The sequence below is a fragment of the Salmo salar genome, chromosome ssa17 (assembly GCF_905237065.1).
Source record: "Salmo salar chromosome ssa17, Ssal_v3.1, whole genome shotgun sequence".
Lineage (NCBI taxonomy): Eukaryota > Metazoa > Chordata > Actinopteri > Salmoniformes > Salmonidae > Salmo > Salmo salar.
In genome coordinates this window covers 59,839,931-59,863,806 of record NC_059458.1, presented here as the reverse complement: position 1 = coordinate 59,863,806, position 23,876 = coordinate 59,839,931, and the positions used below count along the sequence as shown (strand labels likewise).

Sequence of the window (23,876 nt, the reverse complement as noted above, 5' to 3'; positions counted from 1 at the left end):
GGTCAGCCACGATAATGATTACATAAAACCTTATATAATATTATAGAGAACCTCAAACAATACACTATTACCATGGAGAGAGGGACGGAGGGAGAGAAAGAGAGTGGGGGCAGAAAGAGAGAGGGCGTGGGTGAGGGGAGAAAGAAAGACAGACAGAGAGGGTGGGGGCAGAAAGAGAGAGAGAGAGAGGGTGGATGGGTGGAAAGAGAGAGGGTTGGGGGAGAAAGAGAGAGAGAGAGGGTTGGGGAGAAAGAGAGAGAGAGAGAGGGTGGGTGGGTGGGTGGGGGGGAAAGAGAGAGAGAGAGGGTTGGGGGAGAAAGAGAGAGAGGGTTGGGGGAGAAAGAGAGAGAGAGAGAGGGTTGGGGAGAAAGAGAGAGAGAGAGAGGGTTGGAGGAGAAAGAGAGAGAGAGGGTTGGGGAGAAAGAGAGAGAGAGAGGGTTGGGGGAGAAAGAGAGAGAGAGGGTTGGGGGAGAAAGAGAGAGAAAAAGGGTTGGGGGGAGAAAGAGAGAGAGAGGGTTGGGGGAGAAAGAGAGAGAGAGGGTTGGGGAAGAGAGAGAGAGGGTTGGGGGAGAAAGAGAGAGAGAGGGTTGGGGGAGAAAGAGAGAGAGAGGGTTGGGGAGAAAGAGAGAGAGGGTTGGGGGAGAAAGAGAGAGAGAGGGTTGGGGGAGAAAGAGAGAGAGAGGGTTGGGGAAGAGAGAGAGAGGGTTGGGGAGAAAGAGAGAGAGAGGGTTGGGGAAGAGAGAGAGAGGGTTGGGGAAGAGAGAGAGAGGGTTGGGGAAGAGAGAGAGAGGGTTGGGGGAGAAAGAGAGAGAGAGGGTTGGGGAAGAGAGAGAGAGGGTTGGGGGAGAAAGAGAGAGAGAGGGTTGGGGAAGAGAGAGAGAGAGAGGGTTGGGGGAGAAAGAGAGAGAGAGAGACAAGTGAAGTATTGGATGTGATTGTCTCGTCTGGTTTGAAGAGAATATAAAATAAAACAAATCCTCTCTCTCTTTCTCATTCTAAATCTCTCTCTTGTTCTCCTCTGCACAGTCAGGCCCAGATAGACAGTCAGGCCCAGATGCACAGTCAGGCCCAGATGCACAGTCAGGCCCAGATGGACAGTCAGGCCCAGATGGACAGTCAGGCCCAGATGGACAGACTGACCCTGAGCTGTAGAGCAGCACGGTGTAACCTGAGTGGGCCAAACCATCTGCCACACAGGGGGAACTACAGACAGGGCCTCCTAACCTTACACTGTTGGAGTGTAATTGCCCCAGGATGGACCATTCTGTTTTCACCTGTCAAGTGTTTCTCAGCCCTCTGGTAATAAAGGAGAAGAGATAAGGGAGAAGCCATTTGGGATGATTTGGGAGAGTTAACAGGTTTCAGAGCGTTATCTCTGGTTCCAGGTTCTGTGGAGCTGCAAATGCCCCTCTGCTCTCCATCTGCACACGGCTGAGACGAGCTAATGCCACAGATTACACAGGCAAATGCTGTCCTGAAGAACCTGGCCATGGAAAGATCCCACTGCACCATCATTGGACAGACCACTCTCGCTGTGTGTCTCTCTTCCTGGCATGATTAGACCAAAGATCTGCTTTGTACACCCAATATACTCACTTATAGCAAGTTACTGCTGGCATGCGCACATACATGAATGGACACACACACACACACATCCACACGCGTGCTCATAAGTGACCACAGCGGACCTCAGTCCCTGACCATGGTCTGGTCATTCAACACCCAGAGTGGGCTAACCGCAGTAACGAGAGGATCGGGAGTGACCGCGGAGTCGTGCTTATCGACTGTGGAGGGGCGCGTTTCCACCCTGAGGCATGCCAACGACCATCCTCTGGGACCCCAGTCCAATTACAGGCCAAAATGAATCGGGAGACGACCGAGATTGTGCTGGGAGCGCGATGGCGAGAGGAGGGAGAAGGGAAAGAGTGGGGTGAGTGTCCACAGAGAGAGTAAAGACGGCCATGGATATGAGGGTCAATGAGTCGCTCTCCGAATTAATGTGGCGGAGTGAAGCGGGTCTCCCCCCGGGGGGAGAGGAGCGAGGGGTGAGAGAAGCTCCCCTCCTGGCCAGCGATCACATTATCGTCTCCCTGCAGCTGCCATTAGGATACCAGGGGCTCCGGTAATTGCAGGGCGCAAGGGGACATCTCCTTAGCTCTGGCCCCGATCACAGCACTCTCGTTGGGCTACGGGATGTCACCAAGGGCCCTGGGTCCTGGAGGTGGATGGAGGAACGAGTGTCTGAGCATGATAGTGGACGCCAGAAGAAGAGAGAGAGTTTAGCCACTTCATCGAATACTTTGGTCAGCTTAGACACTTGGCTATCTAAGAAGCAGATGAAATCAAATATGGAATATGGAAAGAATTACAGGCAATATCTATTTTATCAGGAAGGCTTCACGTCAAATGAATGTACATGATATTCTGAGAGGTTTTAAGGATTTCCGATGAGACTGTAATAGGAGCCGATATCGGAGAGCTTTCATTTGAAATGTCATATTTGGATGATCCTGCACTGAAAGCCATTAGGCAGAAATGTGTTCGTCCATAAAAGAGCCCTTCTGTGTGTGATTGCCGTTTAATAGCATCGCGCTGCGTGTGTTCACGCTCGAGTCTCTCGGTAATGTTGCCTTGGACGGGATACCACCTCCGTCTGAGGAGGAATAATCTCAAACCAACTTCTCCGTCAAATGACCATCATTTCTGTTTAGAGTACAGAGATATGCTGCTGTAACGTTGTCACAGCGTCTCTGCGATGTTTAGAGCTCCATTATTGAATGCCTATGGCATAGACGATCAGCAGATCGGAAGGAAATTGGGATAACAAGACACACACACACACACACAAGGTCTTTCATGTCCTCCGGCATGTCTGCCACAGAGAAGAGTAGAGCAGGAAACACGACCAGACAAAAGAGAAGGACACCGAACAGAAATAAATTGTAAGAAACACATTTCTCTAAAGATTGATCGAGCCAACGATACATCTCTGCTGGGCTTTTAATACATACAGTCACTTCAGTACCACATTAAGACTACTGCATTACCACAGCAACAGACTCTATGATTATGGCAGAGAGAGCAACACGAGATAACACACCATTTTGAACTATAAAAAAGGTGTTTTGAGAGTCTGAGCTCAAGAAGAAAAATATAGCAGAGAAATGAACAGTGTGAAATATGGACAGATACAACAGGGTGAGATTGTAGACCTCCGGCTAGAAGACGGCTGTGTTTGTGCGTCAGTCAATGTGTGTGTATGTGTGTGTGTGTGTGTGTACTGACACACTTTCTGCACTTTCACAGGAAGAGCCAAGCTGTTTCCTGTCATATGCTGGGAAACAACACACACCCCCACACACACACACACACACACACACACACACACACACACACACACACACACACACACACACACACACACACACACACACACACACAGAGCCAAAGTGAACTACAGTATGTAACAAACACCATTCCTGCAGGCCCAACACTCCTCCAGTTAGAGTCATATGACTTTAATCAGAACATGAAGCAACAGTCAACTCCCAGATAACTCGGTTCCACTCCATCTGCAGCTGTAAAAACAGTACCTCTCTCTCTCCCTCTCTCCCCTCCTCTATCATTCCCTTTCTTCCCTCTCTCCTTTACTCTGTCATTTTCTTTCTTTGTCTGCATTAGTTTCTCCTTCTCTTTCAGTGAAGCAACAATGAAAAGAGCGACAGTCAGGCAACATTTTTTCTGCTCAAAGAGGCTTCGAACTAACATGAAAAAGCAAGCTGTAGAATGGAAAAAACAACCCACAGCATTCTGGTCCGCTGTAGTTCTCCCTATCTGTCCTTCCCTACATCTCTCTTCATCTATTTCTATTACTCCCTATATTTCTCTCAAGCTGGACTTAATCTGTCTGTGTGTGTGTGTGTGTGTGTGTGTGTGTGTGTGTGTGTGTGTGTGTGTGTGTGTGTGTGTGTGTGTGTGTGTGTGTGTGTGTGTGTGTGTGTGTGTGTGTGTGTGTGTGTGTGTGTGTAGCCTGTCCTATATTTCCTCTGCTCACACACAGCAGGCATGTGGAGTAGAGAATGTTACTGATTAAAGCCTATGTCCTATATTTCTTTTAGGTCGTCTCACTACCAGGCCTGTTCTGTTATCTAGTGATCTGATACAGCCAGCTCCAAACCCCTATCCCCTCACTACCAGTCCTGTTCTGTTATCTAGTGATCTGATACAGCCAGCTCCAAACCCCTATCCCCTCACTACCAGTCCTGTTCTGTTATCTAGTGATCTGATACAGCCAGCTCCAAACCCCTATCCCCTCACTACCAGTCCTGTTCTGTTATCTAGTGATCTGGTACAGCCAGCTCCAAACCCCTATCCCCTCACTACCAGTCCTGTTCTGTTATCTAGTGATCTGATACAGCCAGCTGCAAACCCCTATCCCCTCACTACCAGTCCTGTTCTGTTATCTAGTGATCTGATACAGCCAGCTCCAAACCCCTATCCCCTCACTACCAGTCCTGTTCTGTTATCTAGTGATCTGATACAGCCAGCTCCAAACCCCTATCCCCTCACTACCAGTCCTGTTCTGTTATCTAGTGATCTGATACAGCCAGCTCCAAACCCCTATCCCCTCACTACCAGTCCCACACACCTACTACAGTCCTACTGTACACCTACTACACACCTACTACACTCCTACTGTACACCTACTACACACCTACTACACTCCTACTGTACACCTACTACACTCCTACTGTACACCTACTACACTCCTACTGTACACCTACTACACACCTACTACACTCCTACTGTACACCTACTACACTCCTACTGTACACCTACTATACACCTACTGTACACCTACTACACTCCTACTGTACACCTACTACACACCTACTACAGACCTACTACAGACCTACTATACTCCTACTACACACCTACTGTACACCTACTACACACCTACTACACTCCTACTGTACTCCTATTATACTCCTACTGTACACCTACTACACTCCTACTGTACACCTACTACACACCTACTACACTCCTACTGTACACCTATTATACTCCTACTACAGACCTACTACACTCCTACTATACTCCTACTACAGACCTATTATACTCCTACTACAGACCTATTATACTCCTACTGTACTCCTATTATACTCCTACTGTACACCTACTACACTCCTACTGTACACCTACTACACACCTACTACACTCCTACTGTACACCTAGTATACTCCTACTACAGACCTACTACACTCCTACTATACTCCCACTACATACCTACTACACTCCCACTACAGACTTACTACACTCCCACTACAGACCTACTATACTCCTACTACACACCACCTACTACAGACCACCTACACGCCGACTACACTCCTACTACAAACCTATTACACACCTATTATACTCCTACTACACTCCTATTATAGTCCTACTACAGCTCTGCTATACTCCTACTACAGACCTACTATACCCCTACTACATACCCACTACAGACCTATTATACTCCTACTACAAACCTACTACACACCTACTGTACACTGATTATACTCCTACTACAGACCTACTACACCCCTAATTTACTCCTACTACAGACCTATTATACTCCTACTACAGACCTACTACACTCCCACTACAGACCTACTACACTCCCACTACAGACCTACTATACTCCTACTACACACCACCTACTACAGACCACCTACACACCTACTAAACTCCTACTATACTCCTTCTACAAACCTATTACACACCTATTATTCTCCTACTACACTCCTATTATACTCCTACTACAGACCTACTATACTCCTACTACAGACCTACTATACCCCTACAACATACCCACTACAGACCTATTATACTCATACTACAGACCTACTACAGACGTATTATACTCCTACTACACACCACCTACTACACTCCTACTATACTCCTTCTACAAACCTATTATACTCCTACTACACTCCTATTATTCTCCTACTACAGACTTACTACAGACCTATTGTACTCCTACTACATACCCACAATAGACCTACTATACTCCTACTACAGACATATTATACTCCTACTACAGACCTATTATACTCCTACTACAGACCTATTATACTCCTACTAAAGACTTATTACATTCCTACTACAGACCTACTACAGACCTATTATACTCCTACTACAGACCTAATATACTCCTACTACAGACCTATTATACTCCTACTAAAGACTTATTACACTCCTACTACAGACCTATTATACTCCTAATAAAGACTTATTACACTCCTACTACAGACCTACTACAGACCTATTATACTCCTACTACAGACCTATTATACTCCTACTACATACCCACTACAGACCTACTATACTCCTACTAAAGACTTATTACACTCCTACTACAGACCTACTACAGACCTATTATACTCCTACTACAGACCTATTATGCTCCTACTACATACCCACTACAGACCTATTATACTCCTACTAAAGACTTATTACACTCCTACTACCGACCTACTACAGACCTATTATACTCCTACTACAGACCTATTATACTCCTACTACAGACGTATTATACTCCTACTACAGACCTACTACAGACAAATTATACTCCTACTACAGACCTACTATACTCCTACTACAGACCTACTATACCCCTACTACATACCCACTACAGACCTATTATACTCATACTACAGACCTATTATACTCCTACTACAAACCTACTACACACCTACTGTACACTGATTATACTCCTACTACAGACCTACTACACCCCTACTATACTCCTACTACAGACCTATTATACTCCTACTACAGACCTACTACACTCCCACTACAGACCTACTACACTCCCACTACAGACCTACTATACTCCTACTACACACCACCTACTACAGACCACCTACACACCTACTTCACTCCTACTATACTCCTTCTACAAACCTATTACACACCTATTATTCTCCTACTACACTCCTATTATACTCCTACTACAGACCTACTATACTCCTACTACAGACGTATTATACTCCTACTACACACCACCTACTACACTCCTACTATACTCCTTCTACAAACCTATTATACTCCTACTACACTCCTATTATACTCCTACTACAGACTTACTACAGACCTATTGTACTCCTACTACATACCCACAATAGACCTACTATACTCCTACTACAGACATATTATACTCCTACTACAGACCTATTATACTCCTACTACAGACCTATTATACTCCTACTACAGACCTATTATACTCCTACTAAAGACTTATTACACTCCTACTACAGACCTATTATACTCCTACTAAAGACTTATTACACTCCTACTACAGACCTACTACAGACCTATTATACTCCTACTACAGACCTATTATACTCCTACTACATACCCACTACAACAGACCTACTATACTCCTACTAAAGACTTATTACACTCCTACTACAGACCTACTACAGACCTATTATACTCCTACTACAGACCTATTATACTCCTACTACAGACTTATTATACTCCTACTACAGACCTACTACAGACCTATTATACTCCTACTACATACCCACTACAGACCTATTATACTCCTACTAAAGACTTATTACACTCCTACTACCGACCTACTACAGACCTATTATACTCCCACTACAGACCTATTATACTCCTACTACAGACCTATTATACTCCTACTACAGACTTATTATACTCCTACTACAGACCTACTACAGACCAATTATACTCCTACTACAGACCTATTATACTCCTACTACAGACTTATTATACTCCTACTACAGACCTACTACAGACCTATTATACTCCTACTACAGACTTATTATACTCCTACTACATACCCACTACAGACCTATTATACTCCTACAACATACCCACTACATACCTATTATACTCCTACTACAGACCTATTATACTCATACTACAGACTTATTATACTCCTACTACAGACCTACTACAGACCTATTATACTCCTACTACAGACCTACTACATACCTATTATACTCCTACTACAGACCTACTACACTCCTACTACAGACCTACTACATACCTATTATACTCGTACTACATATCCACTACAGACCTACTATACTCGTACTACATACCTACTAAGAGCTGCTGGCAAAACGCAGTAAAGTGCTGTTTGTTTGAATGCTTACGAGCCCGCTGCTGCCTACCACCGCTCAGTCAGACTGCTCTATCAAATATCAAATCATAGACTTTATTATAATAAACACAGAAATACGAGCCTTTGGTCATTAATATGGTCAAATCCGGAAACTATCATTTAAAAAACAAAAAACGTTTATTCTTTCAGTGAAATACGGAACCGTTCCATATTTTATCGAACGGGTGGCATCCATAAGTCTAAATATCGCTGTTACATTGCACAACCTTCAATGTTATGTGATAATTATGTAAAATTCTGGCAAGTTAATTACGGTCTTCACACAGTTAGCAATGAGCCAGGCGGCCCAAACTGTTGCATGTACCCTGACTCTGTTTGCACTGAACGCAAGAGAAGTGACACAATTTCCCTAGTTAATAATGCCTGCTAACATGAATTTCTTTTTACTAAATATGCAGGTTAAAAAATATATACTTTTGTGTATTGATTTTAAGAAAGGCATTGATGTTTATGGTTAGGTACATTTGTGAAACGAATGTGCTTTTTTCGTGAAGGCGCTTTTGTTAAATCACCCGTTTGGCGAAGTTGAAGTAGGCTGTGATTCGATGATAAATTAACAGGCACCGCATTGATTATATGCAACGCAGGACAAGCTAGATAAACTAGTAATATCATCAACCATGTGTAGTTAACTAGTGATTACGTGAAGATTGATTGTTTTTTTATAAGATAAGTTTAATGCTAGCTAGCAACTTACCTTGGCTCCTTGCAGCCACAAGGTCCTTTTGACGCTGCACTCGGTAACAGGTGGTCAGCCTGCCACGCAGTTTCCTCCTGGATTGCAATGTAATCGGCCATAATCGGTGTCCAAAAAGGACGATTAACGATTGTTATGAAAACTTGAAATCGGCCCTAATTAACCAGCCATGACGATTAATCGGTCGACCTCTACTACAGACCTATTATAGTGGAGAGATAGTGGAGAGATAGATACCGTAGGGAGATAGTAGAGTGATAGAGTGAGGTCCCTGCTCTGCTGCTCTCTGCTGCCCCTGGGGTACGGAAGGCTTACACTGGGTGTTGCTATGCAGACGGTGACGCTGGAGCATAACAAAAGGGAAAACAGAGTGAGGGATAGAAGAGAGAGAGAAATGGAGAAAAAAAAGAGAAAGAAACAGCGGGAGATAGAGGGCAGTTTGGCCGAGCTGACTGCCTGTGTGTGTTCTGCTGTATCATCTCTTCCTGGTGGTTGTGACATGGTCACCTATTGGATCACGCCTATTAAGCAGTCGTCTTTATTACCATTGGTCAGTTTTCTCTACCAGGTTCTTGCCCATCGCCAGAGCATTCCCAAAAGTCATTATTCACACACAGGCTAAGAGATCTCACCGTTTTTTCCCCCAATGGGCAGAGAGCCAATGTTTTTCTTTCCTTCACTGACTGTCCCCCTCTCCTCCCACCCCTCTCTTCCCTCTGACCCACACCAAGCTTTCTGCTTCGGTTTCAAGCAAAAGCTGTTTATTTATTCAGACAAGATCTCTTTTTCCTCTCTTTCCTGCTCTCGTTCCCTTTTACACGCTTGTAGAGGATCGCTGAGAAAAGGAGGAGAGAGAAAGCATTGGAAGGAGAGAAAGAGAGTCGGAAAGAGGACAATGTACTGAAACGAGAAAGAAGGAAAGACAGAAACAGTCAGGAGAGAGAGAGAGAGAGAGAGAGAGAGAGAGAGAGAGAGAACCCAGAGCCCTCCCTGGTTTCTCAGCCTTTCTAAGCCCTACTCATAAACCCTACAGATGATTTCAGCCCAGGAGGTTGTGAGACTCCCTAGTGTGCCCGTGGAAACACACACATATATAGGGGGGGTTAAACCTGCTTTATGGCAGAAGCTTTAGAGTGTATATACACACCCTGATGCCTCTGAGACTAAGACTAAAACAAAGCAACAAAGCTCGGCAGTAAAACAGAGCCAGTAATAAAGTGTGTGTGTGTGTGTGTGTGTGTGTGTGTGTGTGTGTGTGTGTGTGTGCAGGTATGTTTATGAGTCTGCATTATTAAACAGATTGGTTGTGTGTGTGTGTCTATCGTACTCCCTGTGCAGTGTACGGTAGGTAAGCCAGCCTGTGTGAGAGACCCTGGATAGTGAACATCTCCGGCACATTTATCCCCACAAAACATCACCTCAGGCCTACATATCAATCCTACACACACACACACACACACACACACACACACACACACACACACACACACACACACACACACACACACACACACACACACACACACACACACACACACACACACACACACACACACAGCTTTTGACTAACCTGCTCTCCTGGAGACAGTTACAGAAGGTGTGTGTGTGTGTGTGTGTGTGTGTGTGTGTGTGTGTGTGTGTGTGTGTGTGTGTGTTTTAAGGATACCCAAGGCTGACGACGGATGACTAAGTTTATCTACTACAGTGCCACCGGAGATGGCGGCTATACCAGCCACATGCTACAACACTCAGTCAGTCAAAACCCTGGGATATGGCACAGAGAGAGGGGTCCTGACGTGGTCGTGGGGTGTGAGAATGTGTGTGCCACTGCGTTAAAAGAGAGGGATGTGGGAATGTATCAAACAGAGCACGTCCGTGATGCGTGTATCTGACAACAGCCAGAAACAAACAGCCGCAAACAGCCATATACAGGGGAACATGCTGCCTTAAAAGCCATATACATGGGAACATGCTGCCTTAAAAGCCATATACAGGGGAACATGCTGCCTTAAAAGCCATATACAGGGGAACATGCTGCCTTAAAAGCCATATACATGGGAACATGCTGCCTTAAAAGCCATATACAGGGGAACATGCTGCCTTAAAAGCCATATACAGGGGAACATGCTGCCTTAAAAGCCATATACAGGGGAACATGCTGCCTTAAAAGCCATATACATGGGAACATGCTGCCTTAAAAGCCATATACATGGGAACATGCTGCCTTAAAAGCCATATACAGGGGGAACATGCTGCCTTAAAAGCCATATACAGGGGAACATGCTGCCTTAAAAGCCATATACATGGGAACATGCTGCCTTAAAAGCCATATACAGGGGAACATGCTGCCTTAAAAGCCATATACAGGGGAACATGCTGCCTTAAAAGCCATATACAGGGGAACATGCTGCCTTAAAAGCCATATACATGGGAACATGCTGCCTTAAAAGCCATATACAGGGGAACATGCTGCCTTAAAAGCCATATACAGGGGAACATGCTGCCTTAAAAGCCATATACAGGGGAACATGCTGCCTTAAAAGCCATATACAGGGGAACATGCTGCCTTAAAAGCCATATACAGGGGAACATGCTGCCTTAAAAGCCATATACAGGGGAACATGCTGCCTTAAAAGCCTCGGTGGTTCTGTCTCATGCATTTGTCAGCGTGGTGTGTGTGTTTCTTATTCTGTCACAGTTCAGTGTTGCACACACACACACACACACACACACACACACACACACACACACACACACACACACACACACACACACACACACACACACACACACACCGCACACAGAGAGAGACATGCATGAGACAGCGCCACGGAGGCTTTTAAGCCTGCATGTTCCCCGGTATACGGCTGACACACTGAGTTTAACCTCTCAGTGGAGGAGAGAGAACACATCACAGTCACCACAACACAGATACAGCATGTTTTATACACACTGATCTGTCTATGGGGAGACTCATGTTGCATTGTCACTTGAATACAAAGACAAATAGGTGGGACTGTGTAACATGGTAAATTACATGGTACTGGTATTACTAACACTATCCTATTATGATTGATTATTTTCCAGTTTAGGCCTGTTTAGTGTAACCCTTCTCCTCCTCCTCCTCACCCACTCGCTCTCCCCCTTGCTCATTCATTCATTCACTCTCTCTCATATTCCCTCTCTCTCCAGGGACACCTCTCCGTTTCAGCCAAGCGGGGTTTAAACAAAGCCTACTAGATTCCCTCTGTTAGATGCACATCTGGTTCCACCTCAGAAAGCACACGAAAGAGGATTTGAACACCCACTATCTCAGATTGTGCTGAAATTGTTTCTGTTAGAGAAACTACAGATAATGATTGCACACTAACAGATAAGATTAGCATTCCTGAAACATTATTTTGTTGAAACATTATAATACAAATTACGCTAATTGACTGCACCCAAATTGGCCTTTTAAATTTAAATAGGATTTATATAATCTTCAATAAATATAGTACCTAACATCTGATTTGGATCATCATTTTTCGTAACAATGAGTACGTTTTGGGTTGGCAGGTAGCTTAGTGGTTAGATCGTTGGATTACCTGAGCTGAATAGCTTAACTGACTTGCCTAGTTAAATAAAGGTTACATTTTAAAAAATATTTTAAAAAAGACATGGAAACCAATACAATTGTCAAAAGCCTCCCACACAGCTTTTGCTCATGATGAAAATGGTCTTCCTCACAATTCAACCCTGTCCTCCATGAAATTCGGATTGTCCTTCACTTCGGCGTAATCTGTGTCCAGGAAACAGCCCCTCTGTGTGTGGTTTATTCCCTTGAAAACAGGTCTACATTTAGTTAGCAGTTCTAATGGTTTAAATGTTATGGTCTCAAGTCCCAAATGCACACGGTATATATTCTGCAATGATAACGGTATTGGGTTGGGTTTAACGGTAAATGTCTTTAACCACACTACATATAGATACGTTTTTCGAATAATTGTATTGAAAAACATACGACTGACATGCAATGGTTTATCATTTTATCAGGGTTGTCACAACATTTTAGTCACAAGCCAATTTCCACCAAAGTGTTGGTCTTGTAGGAAAAGTCTTCATATGAGAATTGCACCATAAGGATAGGCCTCTCTGAGAGCTGTTGGACTAGTCAAGGACAGTTGGGTTGAAGCATTAGGTTGCTAAGAGGAGGACAAACTGATTGGCTTTCATGGAGGACTGGCCTGAATTGTGAGGATGACCACACAATGTATTTTCATCATGAGCTAAAGCTATTGGTTTTCAACCCAAAGATGTGTGTGTGCGTGCTACCTGAGCAAAATTGATAAAAGGGTGTGGCAGTAGCAGGAACAGCGGCATCTAGTGGGCAAAACCTGTTACTTTCACACTCATTTATAGTAAATAATGCAAGCGACATCAATGGCTACTTTCTCTGAACAGGGAAATTAGATTAACAGGGAATACATCACATAGGATGAAGAAGCAAGAGTTTAAGCAGCAGCTCCATACCATGGTTGCCATGTCGCTGTGAGGAAGCCTAGGCATCGAGCTCTGTAAATATTCTACATAAATAAAAAAAATCTGGTGTTTTTGAGATTTACAAATATATTTTTGGGGCTAGCTGGCTGGATAATGTTTTTGTTTAGAAAATGCATCTGAGGGCCTCCCGGGTGGCACAACAGTGCTAGAGACTTCACTACAGACCCGGGTTCGATTCCAGGCTGTCACAGCCGGCTATGACCGGGAAACCCATAAGGCGGCACACAATTGGCCTAGCGTCGTCCGGGTTAGGGTTTGGCCAGTCGGGGTGTTCTTGTCCCATCGCGCTCTAGCGACTCCTTGTGGCGGGTCGGGTGCACGCACGCTGATTTCGGTTGCCAGTCATATGGTGTTTCCTCCGACACATTGGTTTGGTTGGACTCCGGGCTAAGCGAGCAGTGTGTTAAGAAATGCGGCTTGGCATGGTCGTGTTTCGGAGGATGCATGGCTATCGACTTTCGCCTCTCCCGAGTCCGTACGGGAGTTGCAGCTATGGTACAATACTGTAAATACCAATTGGATATCCCGAAAAAGGGGTAAAAAATACACATAAAAAAATTTAATAGAAAAATAAATGTTTGTAACTTTTTTGTTTCACCTGGCTGCCAGTCCTTGATCCTTTGAGAGCATGATTTCCGGACTGGCCTGAAGCGTGAGAGGAATGGGAGACAGAGGAATACAGCAGAGCCGAGACAGAGAGCTTGTGGTGAGAACGACTGGCTACTATTCTGAACTTTGTGTGGTGAGCTTTCTGGTGAGCAGCGCTACACAGATTGGAAGAAGAGAAGTCCTGTTGCTATAAGACTCAGGCTGGTCCCCAGACTTGCCCTCTACAAGATCACCAGCAGACTCCATCACCATCATCTAGCATCCTCAGACCAGCTCCCTCCCTCAAGCCATGAACCAACCTTCTCCATCTCCAGAGAGCAAACTTGGCCTCTATTGGTTGACCTGTCATGATACTGTATATTGCTTGTTGTTTTTTTGCTGTTGAAGTGCTTTGAGATTCTATGAAAGGCACTATAGAAGTTTAATAAATGATTCATATTGTTATTATAATACCACCTGTTAGACAGATAACTGATACTGGAATTTGACTTACTCAATTGGTAGGAAGAAGTTTGGTCTAAATCAGATGTTGGGTACTATATTTATTGAATATAATGTGATTCCTATACATTAAAGGGGACAAATTGGGTGATATCAATTTGCCTATTTTTAAAATGACATTTGAACAGAATAATGTTGCAAGAATGTTAATCTTCTGTTTCTAACTACAGAAACAATTTCAGAACAATCTGAGATGATGGGTGTCATGCCCCCCCCCCCCTTTCTCTCCTGTTCGCATTCTCTCTCTCGGTCTCTCCCTCTCCCTCCTTTGTCTCTCTCACATTTTTATCCAGCTCGCTGAGCTAAAATATGTAATTATCTTCAACTGATTTCGGGGGTTTGACGTGGAAGAATTCATCCCCCTCTCCCCGCACCCCAACGTCTGAGCCATTCACACAGAGACACTGAACGCTGTATTGCATCACTGCCGTGACACAATATCCCCCGCCCCCCTCCCGGGTCACAATGCTTTGATTGACAGGGTCCAGCTGAAGAGTGAATCGCCGTGGTGACCGGAGTCCATCACAGACGAGCAGGCCAACCGACCTCTCCCTCCTGCTCTCTCTCCGTCTACCACCCTGCCTGGTTTTCTCTTCACCTCTTTCCTTTCTAACTCCCCGGGTCAGGGTGGCTTCATCACTCTCCCTCCTGCTCTCTCTCCGTCTACCACCCTGCCTGGTTTTCTCTTCACCTCTTTCCTTTCTAACTCGCCGGGTCAGGGTGGCTTCATCACTCTCCCTCCTGCTCTCTCTCCGTCTACCACCCTGCCTGGTTTTCTCTTCACCTCTTTCCTTTCTAACTCCCCGGGTCAGGGTGGCTTCATCACTCTCCCTCCTGCTCTCTCTCCGTCTACCACCCTGCCTGGTTTTCTCTTCACCTCTTTCCTTTCTAACTCGCCGGGTCAGGGTGGCTTCATCACTCTCCCTCCTGCTCTCTCTCCGTCTACCACCCTGCCTGGTTTTCTCTTCACCTCTTTCCTTTCTAACTCCCCGGGTCAGGATGGCTTCATCACTCTCCCTCCTGCTCTCTCTCCGTCTACCACCCTGCCTGGTTTTCTCTTCACCTCTTTCCTTTCTAACTCCCCGGGTCAGGATGGCTTCATCACTCTCCCTCCTGCTCTCTCTCCGTCTACCACCCTGCCTGGTTTTCTCTTCACCTCTTTCCTTTCTAACTCCCCGGGTCAGGATGGCTTCTCCCCACTGCTCCATTCATCACATCCACTTTAACAAACGTCATTGCATTACCCAGGCTTACGGTTGATGTTTTGTTTCAGAGAGGCTCTCTTAAAACACTGAGAATAATGCTGAGCACATAATGTCCATTTCCAAACCAGAACCACTAGATCCAGGGTAGGGGCCTCACTCTCCGTCTCTACCCAGCCTGGTGTCACCCTCCTCTGGCCACACAATTCACATCCATTGGGGTGCAGATTAAAAGCCAGAACCACAGCTGTCCCTGCCACTGTTCAACCGCAAAGGGTGGATTTAGACTCAGTGTGTGTGATCCTATGACCTGCAGGGGTTAGCAGGCTACGGACACACACACACACACACACACACACACACACACACACACACACACACACACACACACACACACACACACACACACACACACACACACACACACACACAGCAGATTTAATCCACATCAGACAGACACTGGCCTCAGTAATTAGGTAGATAGATTTGTGTCTCGGGGATAGAGCCACACTGAGTCAGATCCACATTTAACTGGATTAATTAAAACTAACACTGGGTCAAATGCTCAATGACCCCCTCCCACCCACAATCCCCCCTGCGCCCTCCCAATCCTCCCATCCCCGCCCTCCCAATCCTCCCATCCCCGCCCTCCCAATCCTCCCATCCCCGCCCTCCCAATCCTCCCATCCCCGCCCTCCCAATCCTCCCATCCCCGCCCTCCCAATCCTCCCATCCCCGCCCTCCCAATCCTCCAACCCCCCCAACCCTCAAACCCCCCAACCCTCCCGATCCTCCAACCCCCCACCCTCAGACTCCTTCATCTATACCCAAATCCACTAGTGACAAAGTCACTCCACATACACTTCCGTTTCCAGACCGAGGCACTTGTGTGGGCGACAGATAATACATTATTTACGTGATTGGCCACAGGTGAAAAGACCCTTTGGCTTATCGATGCTGTTATTGTCTGCACCCCAAATGGCACCCTATTCTCAATACAGTGCACCATTTGTGACCAGGGCCCATAGGGCTCACTGTGTGATTAAATGAACATCCGTTTATGATTTATCATGTCTGAATAATCCAGACTTGAGATCTGTGTGTGTTGCGAGTGTGTGTGTGGGTAATTCAAGTTTTCATGCAAATCTCCTTCCCATTGACGTTAACGCATGATTTATGCAACGCTGCTTCGAGAGGCAGTGCGTCACACACGCACATCTCAAGTTAGTGAGGCTCCGGTCCTAAATCTTTACATTACAATCCAAAGGGTTTCTACATGAAGACATTAATTGTTTATCGTTAAAGCATCTCTCTCTCTCTCTCTCTCCTTCACTCTCTCCTTCACTCTCTCCTTCTCTTTTGATTATTCCCGTATTGGCAGGCATCAGAGTTTACATCCAGCAGTTATTTAACCAGACCTGTAATAGAATACAAACCTGCCTTCTCCTCGCTCCCTAATCTAATAACAGACCTACCTTGTCATTGCTCTGTGTGTGTGTGTGTGTGTGTGTGTGTGTGTGTGTGTGTGTGTGTGTGTGTGTGTGTGTGTGTGTGTGTGTGTGTGTGTGTGTGTGTGTGTGTGTGTGTGTGTGTGTGTGTGTGTGTGTGTGTGTGTGTGTGTGTGTGTGTGTGTGTGTGTGTGTGTGTGTGCTAAGTGTAATTCTGGATGTAATCAGGTGGAATTAATAAGCATGCTGTTTCTCATTATGGAATAACTGAACTGCTATTCAGAATAGGAGAGGCTGACTAGGAGAGGCTGACTAGGAGAGGCTGACTAGGAGAGGCTGACTAGGAGAGGCTGACAAGGAGAAGCTGACTAGGAGAGGCTGACTAGGAGAGGCTGACTAGGAGAGGCTGACAAGGAGATGCTGACTAGGAGGGGCTGACTAGGAGGGGCTGACTAGGAGAGGCTGACTAGGAGGGGCTGACTAGGAGAGGCTGACTAGGAGAGGCTGACTAGGAGGGGCTGACTAGGAGAGGCTGACTAGGAGAGGCTGACTAGGAGGGGCTGACTAGGAGAGGCTGACTAGGAGAGGCTGACTAGGAGGGGCTGACTAGGAGAGCAACAGACAGGCTTTATACCCACAACAATGCTTTGTTACATAGATAAACTGAGCTGTGGGTCTACGTGCGTATGCATGTATGTATGTATGTACGGACATACGTGCATATACGGTATATTTTTGTCTGGATGCGATACCTGTGTGTGTGTTCATGTGTGTGTGTGTGTGTGTGTGTGTATGTGCGTGTGATAAATGTATGATAGTCGGATGGAGCTGGTGAAAGGCTGCAGCAGCCACACCCTGGAGCTGATCAGATAAGGATGGAGTAAACGGAGGTCCAGCCAGAGGACCAGAGGACCAGAGGAGGGTGCAGATGTCCACGTCCATCTGGAGCAGCAGGCAGATTATCGTTAAGACACAGATCGAGAACCTTAGATATAATACTCTGTTTCGGTTGAAATAGGCACATTCAGTCCACGTTGGTTTTCCATATCCATATCAAAATGTTATTATCCCTCAGCACCACTCACCTCCACACAACCTCCCCTATCGGAAAGATCACACATCAGATACACCATATCAAACTGATTTCATTACATGTATTTCCCTATTAGATCTTCAGGAATGTGTCCTCTGACAACAGCAAATGAACCCACGTTCTGTACAGTGCAGTGGGTATGATGGACGGTCATATGCTGAATACTCCGGAATGAGAGCAAAATGATAGAAATGCGAGACCACATAATCATCTCAACAAACTAAACCAGAAGCTATTATTCTGTATTCCATAATATTCCATAATGAGACATCCAAGATTATACAGTGTACACAACATCCAAGATAACGGAGAGACTACTTCTTCAGATCTGCATATTATCCAACCCCACAATAACACCATGCACAAAACATACCACGCTACAGGGAGTGCTGCTAATTGTATGTGACAGAGGTGTTTGGGTCTGTCGGTGTCTTAATGGTATGTGTGTGTGTGTGTGTGTGTGTGTGTGTGTGTGTGTGTGTGTGTGTGTGTGTGTGTCTGTCGGAGGTGATCCTCATTAGAGAGATGATGCTGTGCCTCGGAGAAGAAGCACAGAGTTGCTTCATTATAATATACTAAGCTAACAGAGAAAAAGAAAAGAGACAGAACGAGCGAGAAAAAGAGAGGGGAGATAGAAGAGGATGTGTGTGTGTGTGTGTGTGGAGGGCCAGCCCTAAGCTGGTCTTTATTAAGATGCTCAGTCTTGAGAGAGGGACAGCTAATCTAAAGCAGCAGAGGTTTAATAAAGAGAGAGACAAATACCCCTCCATCACTCCCCTCCTCATCCTCCCCCACCCATCTCTCATCCTGTCCTTCAACAACAGATTACATCCCAGAATGATCGGGGCCCGCCCTCCGCTTACCAGCGCAGTGTGTGTGTGTGTGTGTGTGTGTATGTCCACTTAGAAAAGAGAGACTATTTCATACACACATGCAAAAGTTGACTGAAAGGCCAAGAATTCCTTTCCCCGATATACTCATCAGTACCAACTGCCTACATATTATGAAGATTCTCTATCACCCAGAGAGGCATCCTGGTTAACCAAACAGATCAGTGGAATAGGAAAGACAGGAAATAGCCTCCATAGAGAAACAATGGGTCATCCTCCCCTCTTCACCTTTTAATGTGAGTGTGTGCGGGTCAGTGGCACAAGCCATTTCATGCCCCAGGCTCCACAGGGCCATCACTATAAGGCTAGACTGACATCATTCCGTCTTCACAGGCTCACAGTCACAGCAGCAATAAGCATGTTCTTTAGGGTTCCTGAGATACATTTTTTTGTAACTATTCCTGATTTATTGATGAGGAATTTCTAGTAAGGAAGAAGGAATATTTACATAGGGAATGATAAAAAGCAGCATTAAAAGAGGACTTTTTAAGCTCTGCAGGAGATTTCTGGAGCCTCGTGCTCCATCGTCACTGTGGCTTCTCAAACTGAAAATAGAATTTCAGAATCCGAACTAGACCATCTCTGCTGATGAGGAGTCCGTCGAGGGAATTATCATGACTTATTTAGTATCAAAAGTCTTCAATATTCAAATTCCAGCATTTAAAATGCACAAATTCCGACTAAAATGTAAAATAACACATTTTGCAGGTGTAGGCAATTAGATGGTAACATGAAGTGTTAGGGTAGAGTGTTGGTGTAGCCCAAAGCCATATATATTGGTGTAGTGGTGTAGCTGTAAAACAGTCCTGGAGGAGGGAAACAGAGAGGAACTGAGCAGAGGACCACAGGTACAGGCATAGCTGTGGGAAGTCGTGTGGGGGTGGGTGTCCTAATACAGGACTTTTAAAGCCCCAGTACACTACTTTTGTGGGAAAATATTTTTTTCAACAACAATAGTTTTTTTTTTTAATTCAGATTTTTCAGGTGGTGCGCAGGTAGGTTATTTTCTCAGCTAGCTTCTCTACATTCTTTCAAGAAATGACCCTGCTGAGCACTATAATCAAAATAGGCTACACATTGCTCTGAAAATGTGATGTGAAAACTTGAAGCGATAAAAGTTTTTTCCTTCAGGAGATGCAGAGATGGAGCAGAGAAACTTCCATAGGTAAGCTAACCAAGTTGTGTTTAAAAAAAACATTGTATGTTTTAGGCTAAACTGTAAATGACAGTTTTTCATTAACAAAAGAGAGCTACGTGAAGGGGATATAAACTTGCAATAAATGTCCCCTCAATGCATCATTTGCAATAAATACGTAGCCTATATGACTATAGGTCGTGACAACGCAGCTCTCAAAGACAGTAGTCTAGGCTAGACGGGTCGGTGAGGATGTCGAAGGTGGGTATCGGCCACCGTAAATTGTTGAGGAACTTTGTGGTCCACGGTGCGAGAGGGAAGATCACCAAGGGTTAATACGATGAAGGGCTGATGAGCAGCTTGCATGCGTCAGACACGACAGCAGAAAGAGAGGGGGAGAAAAGAAAAGTCCAAAAGTCGCCTACAGCACATTGTTCTCAACAGAGCTTTACCGAAACAGGACCCGACATCGCCCCCACAAAAAAACCGAGGGCGCAGTATTGCTGCTGTACTGTAGGTAGCATTGTTAATTTACCTGTAGACTTCCAGTCATTGTTAACATTGGCACGCAAAACTAACTTCCTTTATAGGCCTACTGCATGCAGAGGCATACAAATGATATTCACGAGTTTATTTGACTCTGGATAAGTATAAAAGGGGCTAAATACCAGAATATCGCAGAATCCCTTTAAGCCAAAGTAACGCAAGTGGGTATGTCCGCGGAATAAGTCGCTACATCCTTTCACCAGCGACAACCCTGTGACACCCGCGTCCCACCCAGCACAGCACGTAGCGTATCACAACAATTCCCTCCTATCATTTCTGCTGCATTCCTAAGGCGAGCTACAAAACGGGACTTGAACTTACCTTAACACGTTCCAGTTTTTCAGTGGGTCCAGGTCTGAAATGATAGAAACCATTGTTGACTAGCTAGCAGCACGGGGCGCGACAGCTGAACAAAAGCGGCGAGAGCTGTACTCCGTCTGCAAATGACAGTAGCGCTAGGATGCAACTCGTCCTAGTTGCTGGTGTGATACGCGCTGTCATAGCGCTCCCTCCGCCCCCTGCTGAAGCCAGCCTGCGCTCTGCCGCTACACAGCGACCGATTTCTCCATTTCTCCAGCCATCCCAAAGCCTCATAAAACAACATTATAATCCCATACACAACAAATTAGTGACTATTTATTCAAGAGCACTTTTCATCCAAAATCACCGGAAATGGTGTCTTTACAATAATTACCTAGGCTATAACTTATTTATTAGATTTGCCCAGAAATAACATGAAATATGCACACAGCACATCCTGTTTAACTCGTTATTTTTAAATAGGCCAGGTTCACTTAGCCTAATGGTTATCGACAAGGATACAATTAGATCACACAATTTGTTATTGAATGTGTCTATAAATGAATGTGTCCTAGCTGTGGTAGACTTGCCTGTATCATCTGTCCTGCTAGACTTGTTTTACATACAAATCAATGTGCAAATTCATGCCATACAGAATGAAATCGGGAAAGAAATCTTATCCTCAACGCACAAACGATAGGCCTAACATAACATTGGCTATGAACAGATAAGAAATTCCATTAATTTTTATTACAGGTGGCCCAATAGGCCTCATCGCAAATATTCAGAGAGGTAGACACTGCATCTGTAAGTTATGTTCAGTAGTAGCCTGCTAATGGAGCAGAGAAAATATACTGTGTTAGGCCCTCCCCATCTATTTTCATTAGGCCAAAACACTGTCATTGTTCACTTCCTGTCTCTGACACAACCACATCCTGTTGATGAAAGTCAACTTTCTTTCCCCGGCTCCTCTTTCCCCTCTCAGCCGATGTGACGCTGCAGCACAGTATGACTATAGGCTGCAACATGCCAAAGGTCCAATGTGAAAAAATTCAAAAGTATGTTGGGTTTTTGTTTCTAGCCACATAATCGGTTATGACACAACGTGGCGGTCTGGAATGACCTTGACACAGATATCATCCCAGTACAACACAGATATCATCCCAGTACAACACAGATATCATCCCAGTACAACACAGATATCATCCCAGTACAACACAGATATCATCCCAGTACAACACAGATATCATCCCAGTACAACACAGCATTTTGGTTAGTGGTATTTCTTTGTTGTATACTTTGGTTTATTTCCCAAAATACCCCTACACTTCCAAAGGGTTTTGTCAGCTGTCCTCATAGGAGAACCCTTTTTGGTTCTAAGGAGAACCATTTTTGGTTACAGGGCTCTACATGGAACCCAAAAGGGTTCTACCTGGAACCAAAAAGGGTTCTTCAAATGGTTATCCTATGGGCACATCCGAAGAACCCAGTTCTAGATAACACCTTTTATCTAAGAATGTACATTGAGCTATAGCTTTATCAAAGACTTGATTCAATGGGCCTATTTCTCCACAAGGGAGTAAGGATACGGAAAGGCACCATGGTTGTCTTTCATCATGTGAAAACATGTACTATAATGACTCCCATCCAAGACAACCACTTGCAGGTCTGAATGATCAAATAGGTATAACTTAGCAATAAAGCAATAGGTCCACCGATGTGCCTGGTTGGCTAGGAGGGGTTCCCACCATGGTCTTTCAGATCTACAGAGGGAAGACAAAAATGTCCATGGTTATGTGTGTTATTCTTCACCTGCATTGCTTGCTGTTTGGGGTTTTAGGCTGGGTTTCTGTACAGCACTTTGTGACATCAGCTGATCTAAGAAGGGCTATATAAATACATTTGATTTGATTATTATGTGCATTCATACTGCACATACATGCATCCACTACTACAGTCCGTCTGGGTATATGTCCGCTAAATTTGAAACTTCAGATGTCTGTGGTTCTTTAACTTTGCACATGTTGGAGTGGTTATATAGCACATGTACTGTATGTAATTGTGAATGACATACGCACTCCCTCCAATAGGGTAGAATAGCAACACAGTGTTCTCAAGGTAAAGACATAACAATAATCCAAAGCTACAGCTTCCCTCTCTCACCAGCGAGAGAGCTGATGCTTTAAATAGACTGAATTGGACATCTGCAGACTTCAGACTCCGGGTGGAGGAAGGAGAGTTGACAGCATCTCTCTCTCTCTCGCTCTCCCTATCTCTCTATCTTTCTCGCTCGCTCCCTCTCTCTCTCTCTCTCTATCACATGCATGCACACACATACACACACAACACACACAGCAATAGATCAATCAGTTTGGCTCTTCCCAGCACGGTTTTAATTTCTGCATAAAATCACGATAGTGGGCTTGACGTCTTAGGTGTTCACGTGTCTGAAGTCTGACACTAACACACAAATGCACACACACACACACGCGCGCACACACACAGCGGCAGGTAGCCTAGCGGTTAGAGCATTGGGCCTGTAACCGAAAGGTCGTTGGTTGGAATACCCGAGCCAACAAGATGAAAAATCCATTGATTAGCCGTCGAGCAAGGCACTTAATCCTAATTTGCCCCAGGGGTGCCGTACTACTATGGCTGACCCTGTAAAACAACACATTTCACTGCACCTATCTGGTGTATGGGACAATAT

The 23,876-nt window shown here is 45.1% G+C and overlaps 1 protein-coding gene across 1 annotated transcript in view; it reads right to left on the bottom strand.

Moving 5' to 3' along the window:
- The window catches only part of LOC106576215 (CUGBP Elav-like family member 2), a 262,716-nt gene extending 241,351 nt beyond the window's left edge, over nucleotides 1-21,365 (bottom strand). The window contains exon 1 of the mRNA XM_045699848.1: nucleotides 21,188-21,365. Coding sequence (XP_045555804.1) covers nucleotides 21,188-21,240 — 53 coding nt within the window. The 5' untranslated portion in view covers nucleotides 21,241-21,365. The remainder of the gene's footprint in view (nucleotides 1-21,187) is intronic.
- Between the last annotated feature and the right edge of the window lie 2,511 nt (nucleotides 21,366-23,876).